The 25,477-nt window shown below is 40.2% G+C and overlaps 1 protein-coding gene across 2 annotated transcripts in view; it reads right to left on the bottom strand.

Annotated features, from left to right (window-relative positions):
* The window catches only part of GALNT13 (polypeptide N-acetylgalactosaminyltransferase 13), a 151,868-nt gene that overhangs the window by 48,622 nt on the left and 77,769 nt on the right, over positions 1-25,477 (bottom strand). For both annotated transcript variants that reach the window (XM_081007477.1, XM_081007478.1), the window contains exons 6-8: positions 23,436-23,606; positions 13,718-13,835; positions 3,838-4,018 (exon numbers count right to left, since the gene is read on the bottom strand). In XM_081007477.1, coding sequence (XP_080863603.1) covers positions 3,838-4,018; positions 13,718-13,835; positions 23,436-23,606 — 470 coding nt within the window. The remainder of the gene's footprint in view (positions 1-3,837; positions 4,019-13,717; positions 13,836-23,435; positions 23,607-25,477) is intronic.

Below are 25,477 nucleotides of genomic sequence, written 5' to 3'. Positions count from 1 at the left end.
GCCTTCTTTATGGTCCAGCTCTCACTTCCATACATCACTACTGGGAAAACCATGGCTTTAACTATGCGGACCTTTGTTGGCAAGGTGATGTCTCTGCTTTTTAAGATGCTGTCTAGGTTTCTCCCAAGGAACAGGCATGTAAACTGTAGGGGGGGAATAGACCTGCACTCCCTGCCCTGGAATATTTTGGCAACAAATGCTCCTTAAAGTGCCTAGCTGAAGTTGGTACATTTCAGTGCAGGAATCTTTTGCCCAACGTAGGGCTCAAACCCACGACCCTGAAATTAAGAGTCTCATGCTTTACCAACCGAGCTATCCCAGGCTTCCAATGGAGCTTACTCCCTACTCTGTGTGTTTAGGAATTCAATCCTCTGCACTTTTATTTGGGAGCACGCCGAGCTGAACTAAGTGAGGTGTACTTCTAAATAAGCATGTATAGGATTGTGCTGTAAAATGGTGAAGCAAGGAGGAAGTTGAAAAGTGAGTGACATTTCCTTTAATTTGCTCATGGCAAACACTTACAAAGGAACATAGCTTTATAATTAATCATTGTCTCTTAATAATCCTGAAAGCTTTTTGTTTTAGAAAAAAAAATTCAATATCTGCTTTGTTAGCCTAAAGCATTTGCTTTGTTTCTGAAGTAATTATTGAATCTGACCTTTACCCCCTGCTTTAGAAACCTGACACTGTTCTAAACCACACATAATTAAAAACTTAATCAAAATAGAAAACCATCACAAAAGCAATTACAATTAAACTTTGCATTATACAACATGCGGAGTTGTAAGCTCATCCTACTTTGCAAGCACCAAATTAAGATTAAATGGGAAATTTTTGTGATAACAGCCTGAATAACAGAATGATGCCTACATTTATTGAAGACAAAGACAGGAGGCAAACACAGGTAAAGCGGGAAGCTAATTATAGACAAGGCAGAGAAATAATTATGATTCAGTTTTAAACAGTACTTCCAAGGATTCCACGCATTTTGACACCTGTAGCAGAAAATCCAACTGGAAATGCCCTATGCACTCTGATTAAAAACATGAATCCAAGTAACTGATGATTCAACACCCTCTACTGATGCTTGCAATCTGCTATCTAAAGATGGTTGCCTCACCCTGTATGATGCTAGCCCTAGCATGTGTACATAAAGAAAGGCAACTAATAAAGTTCATTTGTTACATATCTTTATTCATTACATAACCTTCATTACATATCTTTAGGCACCAGGCAAAAACATTCCTCTTCTCCCAGGGCTTCAGCTAATTACGGCCTTTAAAGCTGCAGGGGTTTTTGTTTTTGTTTGTATGTATTTTTACGTTGTAAACCACCCTGTGTTCCTCAGGTGAAGGCAGGATAGATGAAGAAACTTGAATAAAATACTGGGGGGGGGGGGCTGCCCCTCAAATATTTTAGGTGTGTGTGTGTGTGTGTGTGTGTGTGTGTGTGAAGGGACCTTGGCCTCAGGAGTTGGCTCCTATGGATGAAGGGCAGTATAGGATTTATAATTTATTATTATAATTAGCCCTGAGTGCTCACTGGAAGGACAGATCGTGAAGCTGAGGCTCCAATACTTTGGCCACCTCATGAGAAGAGAGGACTCCCTGGAAAAGACCCTGATGTTGGGAAAGATGGACGGCGCAAGGAGAAGGGGACAACAGAGGACGAGATGGTTGGACAGTGTTCTGGAAGCTACAAACATGAGTCTGACCAAACTGCGGGAGGCAGTGGAAGACAGGAGTGCCTGGCGTGCTCTGGTCCATGGGGTCACGAAGAGTCAGACACAACTAAACGACTAAACAACAACAACATTATAATTATTATTATTACTCCCATAATCCCATTGGCTATGCTGGCTGGAACTGATGGAGCTGGAATCTACAACATCTGGATGGTACCACATTGCCTATCCCTATCTTTAAGGATTATTTTATTTTTTCAGTACAAAAATGAAAGGTATATATGCCAGCCATAGTAAAATAAAACAGACACATAGTACTGCATGTTTTTGCATTTGACATTTTAAGCTTCCTTTTGTGAAGGAAGGTATGTGACAGGTTTTTAACTACATGGCAGAAGCTTGTGGCCTTATTATGTTAATCTGTAGCATATCTTCATGAAAAACTACAGACAAACGTAACAAAGCCTCATCTCTCTCTCTCCTTTCTCTCCTTTAAAGGCCTTGGCTCATGAAGCTGATAACATCTTACAACCCCGCCAAAAAACCTAGCTTCCTCCAATCAAGTGTCCTTTTGAAATATAGGGAAGAAAGCAACGATTACCAGAGAACCGGCACTTCAGATAAATACAGTTATTTTATTCCTGATCAAAGCTACAATTTGAAGTTTTCAATTCTTGTCTTTGATCAAGGAAAGAACCACACTTTCCATTCAAAACATTGAAAACTTACTAAAGAATAGTTTCAGCCTTACTTCAAGTTATCTGGAAGATTAGGTATCTTGAAGCAAAAAGAACAGTTTTCCCAAGAATCTTAAACTGCATCAAGAATATGCAAAGGAAATTCTAGATTATTATTATTATTATTTTAAAAAAATAACTACCAGTTTAATGTAATATAAACTTATCAAAAGAAGAATATGAAAGCGAAAATTACATTTAGGAAGAATTCTGTGGTGGAGGAGCAATTCCGTGACAGAACAACTGTCACATTCAATGTCCTTCCAGATGGCCAAAGGCAGGATGGTAGGAGTGGCTTTTCCCATTAAAAAGAGATTTATCTTCCCTGTGGAAAGGAACTTACTATACCAACTTTGGAACTGGCATACATTTGGGCCCTTCTGAGGTGGGGGTGTTGAGTGAATTAGGGAGCTCAGGATCCTCTGCATCACCCTACACACCACCCCTTCCTCACCACACGCATCACTAGGATAACACTGCTGATGGAACATCTATAACCATGGAGCTTTCCATAGGTGTACTGAGGGAGGGGTATTGACAGTATGAATGCCACCCTACTGCTGGGCATCCCTTTCAGAAAGCAGAGCAAAGTTTACATTATCCCCAACAGTCACTCAACTAGGCTTTATCCAGCTTTGGAACTGCTCTACATTTGCATGTTAAGTTAAAATTGAACCAAAACTATTCCCAGGTATGAGTATACTTTGCTTATCTCTAGCTTTCAATCAGCACTCTGTGTAAAAGTGTTCACTTACAGCACAACCCCTATACATTCTACTCAGAGGTAAGATCCATTGGGTTTAAAGGGGTTTACTCCCAGGGATGAGGGCAAAGGATTGCATCCTTCACAATTTACAATATCCTCAGCCTTGCTGATATCGTGTCAACATTGGATTCAAAAGTGGTGCCAATGGGATTTGTTGTCAGGTTGTTGATTTTTTTAAAAAAAGTTATTTCCACAATAATTGCTTTTAAATAAAGTTGTCAACCCTACTAAAATAATGCCTTTGTATTGGAAACTGAAAAGGGAAAAGATTGGATTCAGCTGTAGAAGAATAGCATTTAAAATCTTTTAAAATATTTCCTACTTTACATGTGTACCCCAGAACTAATATGCAAAAAAGCTATGCAACACCAATGGAGCTCTTTTACATTCTAAATAGTCTTGTATAAACACAGAAAAAGCCAAAGACATCTTGGCAGTTTGGAAGCTTGCTAAAGCCACTATTTTACAAAGCAATCCCGAAATGGTTCTGGTTTTATTATTAAAGAATGTACCTCCTCCTGATGTGCTAAGACTGAATTAGGTAGTACAATTAACCCTCAACACAGAGTTATCCATTAAACTATACACACACACACAGCATTTCTACTATGCCGTGCTTGTGACAAAATTATCATGAAATACTTCCTTACCTGGGGATATTATATAGAAGAAATCTTTAAATTCATCCATCCATACTTCTGCAAGCCGTCTATTGTTCTTGTTAATTACATGACCGGTACCCCCAGGAAATGTATAAGGCGTAGCTTTTCGAAAGACGTGGCCAACATGTGAACATGTTACAATCTCCAATGAGCCTCCACACTGCCAGATCTGAAATGCAAACAGGAAATCAAAATTAATCAGCTTGTTTTCAGACACCAAATTAAATTTTAGGCTGCGACTTATTTACTGTACCAGGACTACAGGGTGAGATGTTGAAACTCAAGCAGCATGTCATCCCTGAATTTCAGCTATGTAAAACTGCAGGTGCCTTTACCAAATTGATTTACTTGTGAGATGCCCACTGATTTCAGCAGAGTTTAGGACAACTCAGGTCACAACTTGGGGGGGGGGTATATGACAGCAAATTCTTGACACGGCTGTTATTAAACTGTTGAACTCTCCAGATCTGGTGGCCCAATCTGTTCTCAGTCACAGGTGGCACAGAGACCTGAATATAAGAAGTAGGGAGGGCCTTGAGGAACTCATTCTCTGCAAACTCTGATATGCACTGATCTCATCTGATGGAATTATATGTAGTTATCCTTACATAAGAAATGATTAGAAATTTGTATTTTCGGAAGCAAACGTAGAAATGTGCATCTTGTGAAGAAAGCACTTTCAAAAATATATATTTAAATATTATTCAAATGAAACTCTTTGAGTGTTTTTAATGATGATGATGATGATATTGATGATGATGGAATGGGACAGAATGGTTGGATGAATGAATTGAGAAACACCAAAATAAGGTGTTTCTACCCACTTCTATTGGGAAGTGCTATCACTTGCAGGAGTCATTCACAGATCTCAGACCTGTGAGACTGCAGCTCACAAATCTCACTGTAGGTCAAAACAATGAGTTTCATATTATTGCAGAAGCAGACACAGAAGATTTGCACATGTTTCCCCATTGCCTTCTGTAACATGTCATCTAGCCTTCAGACAACTGACATTTCATGCTGATTTGATTTTGTCTCACACAAACCAATAATTGCCTTCTGTACCGGAGTTAAAGCGTGAGGGATATATATAACAACATCCATTTTCACCAGAAAATGAAAGGTCACCATATCAAATACAAGTCATATACATCCGCTCTTGGCTCATGGGAAATGTGTCTGTGATCACAGTACTGCTAAACTGTCCTATGGAGCTTAGAAAGAAAATCTGCGGAGACACAAGCAAATGGCTTGTTCCACAGCCTAATACACCACACAGCAAGCTGGAGAGAGCTTGCTAGCTAACAGGTGCAATCTTACAAGAGGCGTTTCTCTTCTCTCTTTCACAAACACACACCCTCTAAATGTATTGGCATATAGACAGATTTAATCACTAAACCAAGGCACTGATAAGTTAGTGTCTTGCTTAATTATTGCAATTGGGTGATAGGATTCAGAGAGGGATCCTTGCATGGCTTAAGTAGCACCACAATTTTTGGCTGCTTCTCCATGCTAGCAATGAATTTTTCATAGCACAATAGTTAAAGGGAAAGCCCCAAGGACAAGGAATCCACTTGTCTTGCAAGACTGTTGTGAAGGGCCTAAAGTACCTGCATCTTTTTAGGTGATCTAGGCATATGTGTTAATAGATTTCTATTTGTGCTCTCTCAAATTGTGTGGTGCTTTAAATATTGCATCTCTCACTCTGACCCTGATTAATGAAATCTGGCTGTATGTTAAAGTGCTTTTTTTGTCACAAAGGGACTGGAGATTAATATTTAAAAAATCTGGTTCCAACTGCTCCCACACCATCCTACCAGACTATCACTTAAACTTCTATTAAAAGGCTGAACTTGGCCAAGCATCTGTTCTAAAGAAAATGAATATCTATTAAAGTCCTCGGCATTCCAACTGAACATGGCTACATTTTTGTTAAGTAAGAACAGACTCGAGCATTTAAAGATTATTTGTATGAGTGGAAAGGTTGCTATAGAAACTGATTGCAGAGTTTAATTATTTCTAAAGCAATTATGCACGCGTATATTGGTATGTATATATATGTGTGTGTGTGTGTGTGTAAACAAGTTGAGATCATCAAATATCAAAACAATATCAAAACAACTTTCATAGTTCAAGGGCAAGTAGCCAAGTCAAGAGCATAGCAAAACTTGAAAAATGACACAGCATGGTTTTGGGGGTGTGCACTTGTGTGTTGTTTTTAAAAAATAAAAATAAAAATGTAACTATCAACAACCACCAACCCCTCTCTTTAAAGAGGTAAAAAAGTAAGGGACCCCCGGACGGTTATGTCCAGTCAAAGCCCACTATGGGGTTGCAGCGCTCATCTCGCTTTCAGGCCAAAGGAGCCAGCATCTGTCCACAAATAGATTTCTGGGTCATGAGGCCAGCAGGACTAAACCGCTTCTGGTGCAACAGTACACCGTGACAGAAATCAGAGCGCATGGAAATGCCGTTTACCTTCCCGCCAGAGCGGTACCTAATTATCTACTTGCACTGGTGTGCTTTCGAACTGCTAAGTTGGCGGGAGCTGGGACAAAGCAACAGGAGCTCACCCCATCATAGGGATTTGAACCGCTGACCTTCTGATCGGCAAGCCCAAGAGGTTCAGTGGTTTAGACCACAGCGCCATCCATTTCTCTCTCTTTAAAGAAAACTCAAGGTCTTCCAATGAAGTTGAATGTTGGAGGATTCAGACAGATAAAAGTTCTTCATGCAGCACATTGTTAAAATGTGGAACTCGTTCCCACAGGAGGCAGTAATGGCCACCATCTTTTTTAAAGTACTAGACAAATTCATGGGGGACAAGACTGTCAATGGGTACTAGCCATGATGGCTATGTTCTCCTTCTGTTGTTAGACACATTATGCTTCTGAATACCAATTGTTGGAAACTGCAGGTGGGCAGAGTGCTGCCATTATCAAGTCCAGTTTGTAGGTTTCCCATGGGACTAGATGGGTCATTGGCCTGATCCAGCAGACTTGGTCCTATAGCTGCTTGACGAGAATAGTCCTACTACTAAGAAAGCTCAGCAGATACTAGTAATTCTAAAAGGGAAGTGCAAAAAGCACAGAATGTGGCATTGGCACAGAATCCAGGTTACAGAATGTCTTCGCTTTCATTTTTTAGAAGGAAAAAGGGCTTAGCCCTTATGACTAAGGAAAAAAGCTTGAAAAGTGCGTCACTTTCCCCTATGACTAACAAAAACCAGACTATATAAAACAAACAAAGCAAAACAAATAAATTGCAGAATAAATTGCAAATGTGAGGGGGATATGACTAATTGATACAGATTGCAAAAAAATCAGCTTTAATTGGTACAGATTTATTTTTGGGGAAGCATGAAACTCTCATCTCAAGTAATCAGTTGAGACATAGGAATATTTTAGAGATCAGTTATAATGTTAGATATCCCACTGCCTCATTGTAGCAATTTGAGATGACTAAGTCAAAATGGACATGGGTATGAATCTGTAGAGCACTTTTTATTTCAAAGAGAGAATATGGTGATCCGTGTACTAAAACAAATGACTCCAAGGCTTCAGCCCAATTTGTTCAGAGATCTTCAAATCCCCTCACTATATGCAGACATTAATGTGACTGCTGCTTGCCAATAGTTTAATTTGCTACGGATTTAATTAACAGTTTAATTCCAGTAGGCTGGTAGACTTAACATATGCTCCCACCAAAAAGTTCAGTGGGGTTAGATGGAACTAAATCAGAAAGAATTATTTGAAAAGTCAATGAGTGCAAACCCTGCAGAATGCTTTGTGCTGAAAAGCAGTTTTTGCTTGAGGAAATTTTACAGATAGTTGGCAGTGAAATAGGAAATTTAGAGACACATTTGGAACTTGTATATTGCTCCCCAGTGAATATGAGTGACTCTCCCTTTGGGTGCTATGCAGAAGGCCAAGTATGGTAAGGATAGTTGCATTGCAGGGCTAGCCAATGCGATGCCTTAATAGGGTTTCCAAAGTGTGCTGCAGTACTGCTCCTGAAATATAATTAAAAGCTGTTTTCTTGAAATAAAATAAATTTGAGCATTTCCCACCTAAGGACATCCCTCAAACCACACCATGCCTGCAATAAAAAACCTCAACCATACCCTGAAGTTCCAATCCCAGAAAGATCAAAGCAAGCTGCCAGGCTTCCATCTATGTTTTCTCTGCCTCTTCCCCTCAATATACTTTCAAGATTAACTTCTGGTGCTGTGGTAGGGCCTGGATCCATAATTTCCCCTAATATGCAACCAGCTCACACGGTCAGGTAAATGCTGGCTTAGAGAACAAAAGGCGTGTGCAGATTTTCAAAGGATTTCTCACCCACCCCTTTGAAAAGTCTGCACAAAAACAGGATGGGATGGGCTTGATGGTCAACACTTGTGAAATGACACAAACCAGATTAAGAACATTTTGTCCACCACCATTTTCTTTCTTTTTTCTTTTTTACAGGAATATTTGGGGGGCTGGAATGCAAAACATGATCCTCAATATACCATTTCCTACAGGTGTCTTGATGAAGACTCATCATGACCTGGAAGATCTCCTGTTCTAGGTTCTCAGCTTTTTAGATCAGAACCATGCTTTTATTCTTCCACATTGTTGCTGTTTCTTCTCAATGCCACACCAATCCCTAAAAACATGCACATTTCACAGATATTTCTACAAGGTGTATTTTATTACTTGCAAAATGAATCTGCCATCTTCCCTTCCCCTTTCATTTGATTATTAAGCTGTTTTCCTCTCCAGCAGCTGGGCAATGTACCTTTTTGATTTGCTGGTACAAGTCACTGTCCTTATTTAAAAAACAAAAAACAAAACAAGAGACAAAAGCAAAAACCTGGCAACTGTGCAAGCAGTGGGGGAGGGGAAGAATTTCCTTTCAAGCCAATTTGTTACTTAGATTCCCCTAGTCAAGCGAAAGCACAGCTAGGCTTCAGATTTTCACGTCCTGCCAGCAGCTCACTCTGTCACAGACTATACAATGAAAAGCGGAAAGTGACAGACTACAGTATATAATTTGGAATCATTAAACCCACACAGAATATATTTAGAACATGGAAAACTTATTGTGTCTTCAGGTGTTTTTTTTTAATTAAAACAACAACAACCACCTTGTAAATGTTTACAAACTCCAGTATTTTTGAAATTTTAACACTATTTGGGTTCTCCACCCATCCTAAAAGGGCTCAGACTACATACTTCACCCAAACAGAGTGTATTGGGGCTTAAAGTTATACCTACTTGTCTTGTTATGTTACAAAACTGAATGGTTCTACTTTAGTTTAGTAAGAATCCTTGAATATCATCCAATTGCACCATGGAGATATTTTAGCCATAAGCATCTAATGAAGGTACCAGCATGGCAGACAAAATATGTAGCAAAACATCGCAAATGACATAGTTAAATTTTTCTAAAGGGTGGAAATCACAACTTATTGAAGAATCTGGATAAGGAAAGCATGGCTAAGATGCTGTAGACCAGGGGTGGCCACTCCCAAGACACTACGATCTACTCACAGAGTTAAAAACTGGCAGTGATCTATTCCCTTTTTAGGGGCTCAGGTCAAAGATATTTAGCTTTTTATAGGGGAGCCAAAGTTGTTGAGCTTCTTTGGGGGGAGCCAGTGATCTACCAGTGATCTACCACAGACACCCAGTGATCTACCAGTAGATCACGATCTACCTGTTGAACATGCCTGCTGTAGACAATGTGTTATATAATATCCAGTGCTTTTTTTCTAGAAAAAAGTGTGTCAGAATTCTTTTGTTCTCTTATAATGGAAATGGTGTCCACCTGAGAGATGCTGGAACTGAGTGCCGATGAGTTCTGACTAAAAAAAACACCTCTGATGATATGTAAAGGGACCCTATGTCCTCTGCCATTCCATGAATGCAGACTAAGGCTGCAATCCTATACTCAATTAGCAGTTATTACATCACACTGAATACAACAGAACTTATCTCAGTAGATACGTTAGCATTGTACTGCAAATTGTGGGCCCAGAATATCACTAAATATGAATTCGCAAGGAGATTTTTTATTTCTCTGTAAACCCTAGTGAAGATGTTCAATACCAATGTACTCAAGTTCATGTAGCGGTTGGATAACTTGTCAGTGGTGAATTCACCCATACAACGCCAACTCCCTTCCTTTCATCACAAACAGAACACACTTAGAGGGACCAATCTATGGATCACACACCACATTCAGCTGTCTTAAGTCACAAAGATAATACAATCTCCCTGCATATATATTGTGTGCCTAAAACAACAGGCAAACGTAATATAAATTACACCGCAAAAAGAGTTTCTTAAGATGAAATAGTTATGCCCTTATTATTTTCCATGTAAGCTACAGAGATGGAAGTTATTTGCCCTTTAACAAGTAGGGCACAATTATCCTGTAGAATTCACAGTACCAACCTGTGTGGTGGGGTACAGCCATCTTTCCAACATGATTTTGTAGCTGGAATGGGATGGGACAGAACTCCTGTTACCACTGCTTTGATGGGAGTAGCAGCTGTAGCGCACTGCAGTGATGTGCTGATGGTGTTCCTGGCCTTGGCGTGGTAGGTGGGGTGGTTTTCCAGCTCTCACAGCCATACCAGGGGCCAGGAAAAACACACAAAACCTCAGGGGCCAGTTGGGGCTTCACAGCAGGCCTGAGTGAAGACTTCACCTATCCTGGTCCGTTCTGAGAGCATAAAGGTGGGGTGAGCAGTGGATTTGGCATTCCAATCTTCGTGTGCCTTCCCCTCCCACCCTTCCTACTTTGTTGTGGTTGTCCAAAGGGAATGAGACAATCGAAGTTTCAGACCTTCTTATGGGTTAGTGTAGATCGCTGTTTGCCTACAGACCAATTGGCTGGGTCTGCAGGTTTTGCCTGCCTCACAGCAACCATCACAACTTTGGGGTGTAAGAAGCGCTGGGCTGGGTCCCTAGTGGGGATGGGCAGGGGATCCCCTTAAAGGATTGTGGAAGATGGCACTTCCTGTCCAGATGCCCAATTCAGGGGCATCTGCCAATGGACAGGCTGGTTGATCATTGACTACATGCCCAATGCTTATGCTAAACCTGTTTCATCTGTACTCAATCAAGTTGAGGTTTAATTTGAACCCAGTACATGCCTCTTGGTATTCATCTGCCCTCTATGCACCCCTACCGCCCAGGTCCACAATGGCCATGAGGTCAGGCCCACAGCCGCAAAATAAACCTATCCAGTTCAATCATTACGCTAACATAGGCTTCTCTGGGCATTTTATGTTGTAAACAGTCCTGTGATCTTTGAAGGGCAGTATAGAAATTTAGTTTTTTGAAATAATAGTAGCCTATCCAGTCTTACATTGCATTAGACTGTGAATAAGCAAGGCTCCACATACCAGAGCTGCATGCCCCTTTCAGTTAATAGTTTAGTAAAATAATCCATCCTAATTCAGATGTTTTATGCATGCATCCTATACAGTGTTAAGTTTTGCAAATAATTTCCATTGTCTCTTAGGTAGGATTTCAAAAAAAAAAAAAAAGGAACACAAGTTTGCACACATCTTTCAGAAACTGTTTTGCATCCTCACTAAAGTCCTCTTAAAAAGCAAACCCTAAAATGCCAGTTATTTTGTTTTAAGTACAGAATCTGAAATACAGTAAAAATTATGTGAATAATTGTGCTGCAAGAATTCTGAAGCTCAGTAAAAAAGCTCAACAGCAGGATATAAACTCTAACCTTCCAAGCACATCAGTTTAGGATTAGCTATAATAAGATACAGGATTAGCTACATCTTGTGACAAGGAGGAAAAAAACGTAGCTGAAGAATAGATGAGTCACTGCTTCTCATTGCTAGTTCCAGGAGATAATCCTTAGGAACCTATCCTACTGTAACACTCTCTGCCTATCAAAAGCACAGTTCTTCCTCTAAAGCCAGGGGATCTACCAATCAAGTGATTAACAGGGAACATAACCAGGAATATGGATTTAGGCCTATACACAGCAAAGCTTTTTAAATTAAAGGAAGATTTAACAGCAACATTCAATGCAATAGTGTGTGTGTGTGTGTGTGTGTGTGTGTGTACTGCCCTACATTAGAGTGGTTAAGAGGGGTTTGCTGAATGTCTAGGTTTCCCCATGGATGATCTCTGGTTAAGAGTTTAAACCTACATAATAGTTACATTCAGAAATTCTCGCCCACACATTAGCAAAAATGTCAATTGTAAGCATTCAGAGTCTATTAAAAGAATAGCCCAGATATAAAGCATTTTGTATTCTATTGCTTTCCATGAGAATTAGACATACACAACGTTCTGGCCATGCACACACCTTACAGTGGGTTGGGTGTTACTCAGAAGCAGATTTCCAGTGCTCCCGAGTATGAACTAGGTGAATTATTGTGTCCTCCCTCTGAAGGAAAGTATTATCCACTTGCTTTGGGCTAAGCTGGGAGACACTGGAAAGCCAAAAGATTCCTACTACTTCGGTGCATGTCCAAAGCTAATAGGAGGTGAGAGGTTGGCTGCTATGTCCTCCCCCAAGTATGGCTTGTGGGTGGATGGGATCTATCTCTCCTACCTGTGTGATCTTTATTTTGATCTGCCCTATGATATTGACTCCCATCAGCACTATCAGCTGTGCTTGAATATGACGCCTTTCCATCTCTGGCAACATTGCTTGCAATAAATATCAAGCCACTGGAAGTTTCCACAGGTTGTCAGAAACTTTAAGACGGAGTGGATGTTTCCATCCTTTCCCAACTCATCTAATATAGTGCTGCCCCATTTACTAGGCAGGAGCCAATGGCAGCAGAGAGGAGCGGTGGCACCAAATGCTCCATGTTTTTGTGCCTTTCCTGGCTCCATCAAACAGAGGTGCAAGAAATTAAAAATGATGAGATTTGTGCCTTTCATGGGAGATGAAATTGTGCTGTCTTTGTGTCCCAGGAAGAAGCATGCAGGGGATAAATAAGAGAGATTTTGAGCTATCAGCAGTCAGGAGGGGTGGACAGATACTGCCTTCCAAGCAATGAGTTAGGTTGTGTGTGTATTCCACTCTGCCATGAGGATATCATTGGAGAGATGGGGAGTGTATGTGTGTATTTTTTATTGGTCCCACCCATGCTGGAATCTGGCCCTTGGGCTCAGAAAGGTTCCTTAGTCTTCCTCTAGATATAATAGGCAATTAGTTCTGCTATGAGAGGCATGTATGAGGGCTAACCTATCCTATCAGATGCAAACCAATTCTAAATAATGCAGCACAAGATTGTATATTGAATCATTTATCATATCTTTCCACTTTCCAGGTTATCTACTAGAGTTCAGTTTTCTAGTTTTCATGCATTTGCTAAGGTTATTTACAAAATAAAGAAATTTCCATGGAAATTTCCATTTCATTTTTGTCCTGGGCAGTAAACATACAAATGACTGAGATTAAGTCAGTTTGCTCCAGGACATGAATGAAATTAAATTCCTTTGTAATAATGATCCTCATTTGGAAAGCACAATTTTAGAACCCCGTTATTATTATCTTTGCAAATTCATGACAAAAAACATTTGGAAGCTCCAGCCAAAGAAGCTTGATGCTTTTCAATATGTTGCTATCATTAATTATTTGAGTGAAAGCTTTGATAATATAAATAAATGAATTAATAAAAGACAATTTTCAAGAAGGCAGAGCTTCCAAATAGTCATATATCACATCCAAAGAAAATAAAAATCCACAACTCTAAAAATTTAGCTTCAAACCAAAAATTGCAATGTGGATAAAACAAGTAAAAAGTGCCCTTATTGTAAACAATAACATTTTTAAAAAAAACAGAATATTCGTTCCAGTTATCAGAAAAGGAAGTAAAATAGAAAGTTACCCTAAAAGACATTTCAAGATTCTCTCCACCCCAGATATCCATTCCTGCATCGTAAGTTCCTATCTCTTCAAAGTAGTTTCTGTCAATAGAAAATAGGCCACCAGCCATAGTAGGGGTCCTAGTTGAAAAACAAAACAAAAACAGAAAGGAAAAGGGTTTTTTTGTTTTAATGTATGCTTTGTGGAATTTAATAAGTGACACTATAGCACATATCCTCCATACACTTTAGACATAATTATATTCTATTTACTATAAGCTGAAGGTGCATAATTAGGCATCATAGTTTTGATTGCCTGCACATGCAATTTCTGGTCATTTATTTCTTTATTTAAGACACCTAAACTGCACCTTTATCCACATATGGGTTCCATGGCAGTGTACATAAAAAACAGAAATCTTCATACTTCAATATACATCTAAATGATGCATGCATTTAAAATACATTCCAAAAACTGGCCAAATCCTGCATGCATGATAAAAGCTGCTTTAAATTTATATATGTATATCATCTTATATTTTATGCCAATGGAATACTGTATTGGGTTTCTATATTCCTCTTCTAAAATAACCTAAATAAAATATGACATATTTAGGGCCAAGACTTTTGATGTATTTGACTCCACCTTGAGAGTGCTCATAAAACTGGTGGGCACAATCACTTTACAGGATTGTAAAATCTTGCAAGAGACAAATCCAGTTAGTGTGCTGTTTTATACAAACAATACTGTCTGAATCCTTGAAATTATCCGTTATACTCTCTCTATATATTTTAAAAAGTTTAAATCAGTTCATTTTCTTTAAAATCTGTTTAGAGATGTATGCAATAAATATAATGGTTCTACTTTAAAAAAACAAAAACCCATCATAGAAGCATTAAAATGAAGGATGGATGCTTTATTTCAATGATCTGATTACTTGATTCTATTGGGTATTATAAACATGTACTCTAAAGTGCCTAACTGAAGAGCTGAGAATGCAGTACTAAGCCTTAAGTCATTTGATTGTTATTGAATATATTCCACTGATTTATCACAACGCATGCATTGTATATTTGATACCAGAGCAGGTTAGACTGGTTTCTTCTTTTGTCTCCATAATTGTCTAGGCAATTTTTTTCAGGTATCCACTGTTTTAAGTGGTATGCAGGAAGCAGAAACCAAACAGGATGTAGGGAGCGGGAAATGTGCTGTTTTCCTTCTTTGCATGATAGTTGAAGTCAAAAGACGTCTATTGCAAATGTGTGTGTGTGCAAGCACACATGCAAGATGAATAATTACTTCTTGTGAATTATTCAATGGTTTCAATGGAACATATGCACTCAGATTTTTCCCAAGAACATGTATTATTCCACTTAATTCTGCTCATTATTTTAGATTCATAACTGGGAACTGCATGCAAGTATTTTCCTCTATGTCTTAAGCTTGAACTGAGTTCCTTGGGTCGTAGGCTTTTGATAAGTTACATGGCCACAGAGTTCTATTTTCTAGATTAATCAGCAAAGTAATTTCTTGTAAAAAAGGTAAAGGTACCCCTGCCCGTACGGGCCAGTCTTGCCAGACTCTAGGGTTGTGCACTCATCTCAGACACTTCCGGGTCACGTGGCCAGCATGACAAGCTGCATCTGGCGAGCCAGCGCAGCACACGGAAACGCCGTTTACCTTCCCGCTGGTAAGCGGTCCCTATTTATCTACTTGCACCCGGGGGTGCTTACGAACTGCTAGGTTGGCAGGCGCTGGGACCGAACAACGGGAGCGCCCCCCGCCGCTGGGAATCAAACCACCGACCATGCGATCAGCAAGTCCTAGGCGCTGAGGTTTTACCCACAGCGCCACCCGCGTCCCGCACAATTTCTTGTACATGGATCTAAAACCACAATGCTGTAGTTGATAGAACGGGGGGAAGCACTTTTCTCCTAGATGAGAGCTCTAGAAGATTTTGAGCTATGGTTTATGCAGCAGCAGTACCCAGTGGTGGAACTGTTTGCTGGCTTGAAGACATGGGCACCATTCTCTCTCTCTCTCTCTCTCTCTCTCACACACACACACACACACACACACACAACCATTCAGATAATGGCATTTATGAGCTGGTGCTTCCCATGAATAACCAATCACAGAGAAATCTTATTTGCATGATTGCTTCCCTCCCTTTTTGAGAGGGATGACTTGTATGCATGGGGGCCCTCTGCTCACAAGTGACATTCTCTCTATGGTAAAAAGAAGGGCACCCAAGCTACTCTTCCAGTACATATAACCTACCAGCATATAGCCATGAAACGGGGCTACAGAGAAGCAACAATGAAGGCAAAGACCAATGGATGGAAAGCATACTGCCTATGTCTTAGCACTTTGGTCTTAGGTGTAAACACTGACCCTTCATTGTATATGTTGATCTGAAGTAATAAAAGCAAAAGGCTCATGCACGTGAATGAGAGGGTGTAAGGTACAAGAAGTCTCAAAACTGGATGAAAACTAAGGTTTTAGAGAAAAATCTGACAGGGATTGAAAGAGAGAGGTTTCAGAAGGAGACAGGATTAACATTGGTCAAGAAAGTAAAATACCTAGGGGTCAACATGACTGCTAAAAATGTGAATTTATTTAAGGATAACTATGAAAAATGCTGGTCGGAAGTGAAAAAGGATTTAGAAATATGGTCAAATCTGAAGTTATCATTGCTAGGCCGAATTGCTGCAATAAAAATGAATGTATTGCCAAGGATGCTGTTTCTGTTCCAAACATTGCAAATTTTGGATAAAATGGATTGTTTCAAGAAGTGGCAGAGAGATATTTCTAGATTTGTCTGGCAGGGCAAGAAGCCCTGAATAAAATTTAAGATATTAACCGATGCTAAAGAAAGAGGTGGATTTGCCCTGCCAGACCTTAAACTTTATTATGAATCGGCCGTGTTTTGTTGGCTGAGAGAATGGCTGCTTCTTGAAAATACTGATGTGTTGGACCTAGAAGGTTTTAACAACGTATTTGGGTGGCATGCATATCTGTGGTATGATAAGATTAAAGCACATAAAGCGTTTAAAAACCATATTGTCAGAAAAGCACTGTTTAATGTCTGGATAAGATATAAGGACTTGCTTGAAAATAAAACCCCAAGGTGGCTGTCACCAATGGAAGCGAAGGCTCAGAAAAAGCTTAATATGGAGGCCAATTGGCTGAAATATTGGGAAATTTTGGAACAAGAAGGAGACAGATTAAAATTGCAGAGTTTTGAAAAACTAAAAAATAGAGTGCAAGATTGGCTCCATTATTACCAAATAATGGAGGTGTACAATTTGGATAAAAAAATTGGCTTCCTGGTGGAAAAATCAAAATTGGAAACAGAACTGTTAGACCCCAAAACTAAGAACTTGTCAAGAATGTATAACTTGCTGTTGAAATGGAATACTCAGGATGAAACGGTGAAATCAACTATGATCAAATGGGCACAAGATGTAGGACATAATATTATGATGGCTGACTGGGAACAGTTATGGACCACAGGTATGAGGTTTACGGCATGTAATGCCCTAAGAGAGAATATAATGAAAATGATCTACAGGTGGTACATGACACCAGTCAAGCTTGCAAAAATATATCATTTGCCCGATAATAAATGTTGGAAATGTAAAGAGACTGAAGGCACATTTTTTCACCTTTGGTGGACATGCCCAAGGATTAAGACATTCTGGGAGATGATTTATAATGAAATGAAAAAGGTATTTAAATATACCTTTCTGAAGAAACCAGAGGCCTTTCTCCTGGGCATGGTCAGCCAATTGGTGCCAAAAAAGGATAGAACTTTTTTTATGTATGCCACAACAGCAGCAAGAATACTTATCGCGAAGTATTGGAAGACACAAGATCTACCCACCTGGGAAGAATGGCAGATGAAGGTGATGGACTACATGGAATTGGCAGAAATGACTGGCAGAATCCGAGACCAGGGAGAAGAGTCGGTGGAAGAAGATTGGAAGAAATTTAAAGTTTATTTACAGAAACACTGTAAAATTATGGAATGTTAGAAGGATGTTGGAATGAAATAATGTGGTTTTAGCAGAAATGCTATAAAGGATTAAGGAAAAATAGATTGCTAAATGGTGAAGGAGGGAAAGTAAAGTTACATTATATTAAGATAGAATAGAGGACAAAAACTGGAAAAGATGGAAAGGATTTGCTGAAATAGCTAATTGAACTAGAATACAAAAAAGGGAGGTGTGAGGAGGTCAAGGAAATAAGCAAATGAAAGATAAGTTATGGGAAGATTTATTGTATTTTTTCTTTTTTCTTTTTTTCTTTTTTTTCTTGTTTCTTCTATTTTTTATATTATCGTGATGTGATGTTTTGTATTTCTTAAATATGCTGTTTTTTAACTCTTTCTTTTTGTAACCCTTTAAAATGCAATAAATATTAATTTTTAAAAAAAAGAAGTCTCAAAACTGGAGCTCTGACAGTATGCCTCAAGCCCTTCAGTTTCTGTGGGACAGTGGTCAGGCAGAGGGAACTGCTCATTTTATTTCTGCTGCTCTACAACACCATCACAGTCAATCACCATAGGGTGATGCAACTGAACTTACATGCTGCATTTTGATGGGCTTGTTTTTACTTTACTTGCCATTTTGAATATATAGGGTTGTATTACTCTCAGAGAGCAGAAGGCATTTCCCAGGCTGGGCTTATTACCTCTAAGTACTTTTTGAGATTTACTCTTGGTTTCTTTGCTGTAAGCTGCTTTGAGCATGATTCTTTTTGTGGAAAGGTAGGATGCAAACAAAATCACGATGGTGATGATACCTGCTGTGGCCCTGTAAGGGCTGGGCTAGTGGCAGCAACCTGAAGTGACCCTGGAGCTAAGAGATGTGGAACCAGCCAGGACTGGAGACAGTGACAGCGCCATGACACAAAACAGGAGGGAGGAGAAAGGTGCAAGCCAGAATCAGGACTAAGGAGTAACCAAAATGTAAGAACATGCCAGAGCTCAGGAAAACTGTGATGCTCAAGCAAGGCTCAACTGGAACAGGGAGCCTTCTTAGACATGCCTTATAGCTTCCATAAATCATGCCTGGCTAAGAAGCTAGAAACCCCAAAAAGAAAAGAAAACAGAAAATAGGCCAATGACTGCTTTGAGAAAGGGAGAAAATGGAAAGCCTGGGGAAATGGAATCCTGGAAAAGAAAGACAGACATACAGATATTGAAAGGGCAGAAAGAACCATCTCATTGTCTGGATGGCTTATTCACAATGAGAAACTATTTTATCCACGATCCATGGACAGTAAGGCCAAGTGTCCATCTGTTTATAAACAATATGGGTTTATGTCAGGGCTGAATAAGAAACCATACAATCTGCTAAACAGGCACTTTTTTCAGGTACTGACCTCGTTTATTGAACATATCCACAGATGCCCCTTCACCACATTCACATTATGCTCTGAGATTGTGCAACCCTGACTTCTAAATCAGTAATATATGCCCAGGTTCTGACCAGAGCAAGTAGAGATAAGGCTCTTCTGTTTACGCTTCAATTGACTGCTTTGCAGCTATTTCAGGAAAAAAATAAGCAGCATCCTTCAGAGAAGGCCCAGTGCCTATAATAAGGCTATTTAAAACGTACATGATTCGGTGACTGCAGACTTTGTTTCCAGGTAAAGAAGAATATGATAAGGCAAAATTGATGTTAAATAGCAATGGACCATATAGGCTTGAATTTAATTTGAAATAGCATTTAATTTGCTTGAACTGAATTCTGAATCTTTGTTTGCAACATTAAGTACCACTAATTACTCTTTAAAATGACTCCCCATAGCTTCTGTTCAAAGCAGATATGATAAATGCTCTATATATCAAGTTCCTTTCAAAGGAACAGATTATACTCAGAGTTCTCTCTTACAACTATCTTAGATGACAATTACCTGCAGGCTTTTACAATACAGACACTGAATTAATTAACCTTTGCCATAAATTATAGCAACTCTAGCAAAGGCTGATACTTCTGTTGCTTCAGCTCCTTAATAATCTCACAATACAAGATGACAAATCAGCTGCTTGTTATTCCTAAGGCACACAATGACAACTTCTGCACGATTCCCCTTCCTCCCCCAATGAAACTGAATTCCATTGGGTGAAAGCCAACGTTAGTCATACTCAGAAAAGACCCACTGGACTACTTTGTTTATTACTTCGTTGGGTATAACTCATTGTCTCCACAAGTGGGCATATAGAACCAGAACTGTGCTTCTTAAAATTGAGCACATTTTGATACTCCTATATTGTTGCAAATTAGGGATGTATAAAATACTGCAATATGAAGCTGCTAGGGACTGATTGACAGAACCATTGCAGGGATCACTGCTGCTAGCTTAGCTGTGCAAATAATTGCTCATGAAAGCAATCTGTGTGTAACATGGGAAGAGGAGACTTGAGGAAGACCACGTCTCCTCTCTAGTGGTTTTCACTCATAGAGACAATGACATCATCCAGAGTTCACTGGACATGCAAGTAACAGTTACTTGTGCAGTTAAACTAGCTGCAGTATGTCTTTATTAAATCTGACCTACAGGGGCTTCCAGACCACCTAAAACAGGGGTCAGCAAACTTTTTCAGCAGGGGGCCAGTCCACTGCCCCTCAGACCTTGAGGGGGCTGGACTATATTTTGAGGGGGGGGGGATGATGCAAGAGCACCACGAGCCCCGGTGGCTGCTTACCTGTGTCTTGTGAGCAGCAGGGGCTGGCAGCGGCGGGGAGATGATGAACAGCACGCGAAAGGCCTCCGGAGAGGGGCTGCTTAAAATGGCGGCCACTCGAGTGCTGCTGCTGGCACCAACAAAGCCCAGCCCCCTTCCTCCTCTAGGCAGGGCAGGGAGAAGCCAGGAGGAGGGAGGGAGGAGGCACCGCCACCGCCCCCATATGAGGGAGAGGGAAAGAATGTGTGCACTGGCGATCCACGTAGCAATTCCCAGACCGTCTGAGGGCTAGATCCAGAAGGCAATTGGGCCTGATCTGGCCCGCGGGCCTTAGTTTGCCTACCCATGACCTAAAGCCATGAGTTTTCATGAATATCAGCAGGAGCACGTGAAGGCAAGTGGAATTGCATTTGCTGGGATGGGGAGAACTGTTAGCAAGGTCAGGAAACCTGTGAGTTGGTATTCTGGGTGGCACAGATGCCTCCAAACCACCAGATCACCTCTGAATTCACCAATGCCCTTCCTTATTCTGGCAAATGCCAGTAGGGTGCCATTCCCTCTCCATCTTCCCCTCATGCACCATCACTGATGAATAGACAACACAAGGATGGGAAATTTTAAGAGAGTTGAAGGTGTATGATAAAGCCTTAATTACCAGTCCTCTCTTCTCTCCTATAAGTCCATGTACACAACATGTGCTCAAATGCAAATTTCACCTTTTGTCAGTGAACATTTGTGTAACCCCACCTTCCTTCCAACAACTTGTGTGTGTTTGTGTATATGCATGCATACTCTGGGGAAACTATTGGAACTGGGCTCAAAAACTGCTTCCAAATGAAAGTCACGATAAACTACTTGAACTGGGGGGAACGGGATTCACAAACACATTTAAAAATATACATCTAATTAATTCCTTACAGATCACAGGCTACACAGATTAAATAGCTTTTTTCAGTGCACACTGAAGTTACCCATACTTTGACTAATTACGTTCTTTCCAATGCTTGTCAGAAGTTCACTGAAAAACGTCAACATTAAAAAGGCAATAACAACACAGAGATGACAGCCCCAAATACTCAAAATCATTAGCCAGGTCCACGAGCACATATCATTTTGATGAAAATATTGACATTTTTAAGTACCCTTGGGTTATTTTGCCGTGGTTTGGTTACAGACTTCTTAGTGTAGTTATGTTTTCAAAAAAATTCCCTGGAATGTTGAGGACTAAAAAATTGCTTTTTTAAAATGAAAGCTTATGGAGGCAGCCATATACTGAATGTATTAAATCCCTTAAAATTGGAAGTTGATTACTTTAGGGATTATGCAAGACTGCCAATTAAAGATAAAAGGTCTTATCCAGGTTTGGTTGAGTGCAAGACTGCTCACCAAGCACTTTCCTCTCCCCTCTCTCCAAGGAATATAATGTACTGCTTTTTCCCTTTCCCCGGTGTGGCTAGAGTAGGAGCACAGGACAGTATTCAACTAACTTTAACACAGAGTAGACCTACTGAAATTAATGGATTTAAGTTCGTCATGGCCAACAATTTCAATAGGTGCATGCTGAGTAAAGGTTGGATGAATACAACCCTCAGTAGTTATGGGTCAAGCAACGCAAGGCATTAATCATGGAGCTCCATCCTAAAGTGCAGGGTTGTTGTTTTTGAACAAATATCGAAATCCTAGCAGAGTGTGTGTGTGTGTAATGGCATTTAACCTTCTGACCCCAATTGTGGCCCTGACCTGGATCATCCCTAGCCCCAGTTATCTATGCACTATAATTCTCCAGCTGGGCCAATATATGAGTATATTTTGTCTATGGTTCAAACATTGAAGTGTCCAGCTATGAGAATGCTAACTTGGGGATGAGTGGGCAACACATCTCACCAGTGCTGCAACATCTGAACTGGCTATTGGTCCATTTTCAATGTGCTGCTACTGACCTTAAAGTGCTTCTCAGCTTGGGATCAGAGTATCTGATGGACCACCTACAAGCCAATTTATGTTGTGAAATCATCTTCAGAATCCTTCTCCTTCAGGTTCCTCCACCAGCAAAAACATTACAAAATCCTTTTTCCACAAATGGACTTACTCCTTGCAGAGTCAGGCAAAGGGCTATCTATTAAGATTCTCAGGAGACACTTATACATTCAAAATCTGTATCTTTCAGATTATGTTTGCTTAAAGGAATATATCCTCTTCCTAATGTTCCTGTTTTTAAACTAGCAAAAAGAACATACCCTCAAATACAAGAACATAAAAGGTAAAGGGACCTCTGACCATTAGGTCCAGTTGTGACCGACTCTGGGGTTGCGGCGCTCAACTCGTTTTATTGGCCAAGGGAGCTGGCGTACAGCTTTCGGGTCATGTGGCCAGCATGACTAAGCCACTTCTGGCAAACCAGAGCAGCGCAAGGGAATGCCATTTACCTTCCCGCCGGAGCGGTACCTATTTATCTACTTGCACTTGACATGCTTTCGAACTGCTAGGTTGGCAGGAGCTGGGACTGAGCAACGGGAGCTCACCCCATCGCAGGGATTCGAACCGCCGACCTTCTGATCAGCAAATCCGAGGCTCTGTGGTTTAACCCACAGCGCCACCTGTGTCCCTCTAATACAAGAACATAGGAAACAGCTAACTAAAACAGTACGTTGGTATATCTAAGTTCCGTCAACACTGACCACAGCGGACGCTACTCTCCATAATTTATTTCCCAGCTCAATTTAGAAATGCCAGGGGCTGAACCAGGGTCTTCTGCATGCAAAGCAGATGTTCTGCTGTTGAACTGTACCCTTTTCCAAGAATGCTGAAAGAAAATAGCTTTAAAATGTCAAGAGTGTAAGACAACCGTAACTATATTCTTGGTTCTTATTGTGTTTCATGGACTATCACATTGAAGCAAATCTTGTATTCTTCTAATCTACGTGATACATTATGCTTTTTGCATGAATCTAACCTGAATTATAAGTCCACACACTGATACTTCTTGTACATACACAACAAGTGATAAAAACAAAAACAAAAAACATTCTTTGTCCCTACCTCTTACCTCACTGGCAATGTTCTGTCTCCTTTTCTTCTGTCCATCTCTCTCTGGGGAACAGGATACCAACGAAAATTAAGTTTCCAGTTAAAACCTCCGTAAGTCATGTCTGACCCAGCCATATACTCAAAAGTGTCATCGCTGATCACATCAATAATTGGGCAAACAACAATCTTTCTATAAAACAAAAAGTAAATATGCAAGCAGGTAATTTTCAATGTAAGGAAATCTCTCAGGCCCCAAATACACATGTGCACTATTGCCAGGCCTGCATTCACAGAGCCCTCAATAATCATCCATTTGGTAGAATAAAGGGAATCTAGATGGTTAAATCCAGCTGCTGCCTCCCCCCCCCCCAGTGCACCCCTTTCGGAACAACTGATTACTGCTTTCTTTGAAGAGGGATATATGGCAGCTGGAACAGGGAGATGACCAATGTATGAAGCACCCATTTGGACATAGGATTTGTCGTCCAGCTAGAAGTACACACAGAGAGCCTTGCTTCTAGAGCAGGAATGGATAATGTGTGGTCCTCCAGATGTTGTGAGACAGCAGCTCCCACCATACTTTAACACTGGCTATGTTGGCTGGGGTTGATGAGAGTTGGAATGCTACAGATTCCTTATGTTCTAGAGGCAGAAAGCCCTCATGAACAAGGCTACAGTTTTGAAATGCATATGCTATACATACTATCCACAGCACATTAAAGCACTACCATGTTCCTTTGAGTTCAATGGGATTCCAGCACACGTAACTTCCTCCACATTATGTGCTTTCCACTCCGCCTTTAAAATAATCTGCTGTGCTCACATATTACTGATGAATAGTTCTGTGCAGCTAACAAAGCAAACTGTACAGCTTCCATCCCCCCCCCATCAGTTTAATAAAAAATTGGTATTTGTTTCTCTGGCTTTTAAACTCATTAATTCAAGAATGATTTTATGCTGCTTGTGCCAGCTTTTCTGTGGATATTGCATTGATTTTAATGTTTCAACTTCGTTATTGTTTGGAGTTTGTGTGAACAGCCCAGAGGGCATTGTTAATGGGTGGTCAATAAATGTCTAAATTCCAGCTGTATTGGTCTGGACAGAAAATGAAATAATTTTTGTGTGTGCAGGTCTATCAGCTAGAAAACAACCAGAAACATACATTTCTGTCATCTTTAACCTAATGAGAAGAATACAAACCAGAGAAATAGTGTGTGTATAATACAAACTGTAAAAGTGAAAAGAAGGATGACAAATTAGTCTGACAATGTAATTAACAGTAGGAAGCCACAGGAAGAACAGTGAGAAATGTTATTTGTGCTTTGTAGGCTGGATCCAAAAATTATTGAGATTGGATGGAGCCAAGGATTATGGACTCCATGTACATCCCCTCCAACATTTCTCCGATGAAAATAGGGACGTCCCATTCCATAATGATAATTTTACTACACCCCACACATCTTACTGGGTTGCCCCAGCCACGTTGGGCAGCTTCCAACATATATAAAAACATAACAAAACATTTTTTAAAAACTTCCCTATACAGGACTGTCTTCAGACGGCTCAGGGGTTGGATAACTTCATACCCTCCAACATTTCTCCAATGAAAATAGGGACATCCTAAGGAAAAGTGGGACATTCCGTCATCCAAACAGAAACTGGGACAGCTTCTCTAAATCAGGGATGTCCCTGGAGAATAGAGACACTTGGAGAGTCTGCATGTATGACCTGAAAGCAATATTGTTTTGAAGGCATGTAGCTGGTGAAGGTGAAGTGGAAGGCTAGCAAAATATCTGGGTGAAAGCTGGCCTTGGGATAGAAGCTACTTCTGAGGAGTTGGAATGATCTCATTGGGTTGAGGCACCCGATTATCTGTTTCTACTGTGCTCCAAGGTCAGGGCCTGCTAACAGGGAAGTTGTTTCAACTGTGCCAGAAAGTTCTAGCTTTGAAGGCTTCTGACTAGTTCAGGGGATTCACCCCAGTTAGTATGCATTTCATTATAAAGCTAGCCTTTTCTGTTATCTCTGCTTCTATTACCTTGCCTCTTTGCAATAACTCTT

Source organism: Podarcis pityusensis (assembly GCF_964106645.2).
Source record: "Podarcis pityusensis genome assembly, chromosome: 1".
Taxonomy (NCBI): Eukaryota; Metazoa; Chordata; class Lepidosauria; order Squamata; family Lacertidae; genus Podarcis; species Podarcis pityusensis.
The sequence above is the reverse complement of the archived record's forward strand: the minus strand, read 5'-3'. Positions and strand labels throughout refer to the sequence as shown.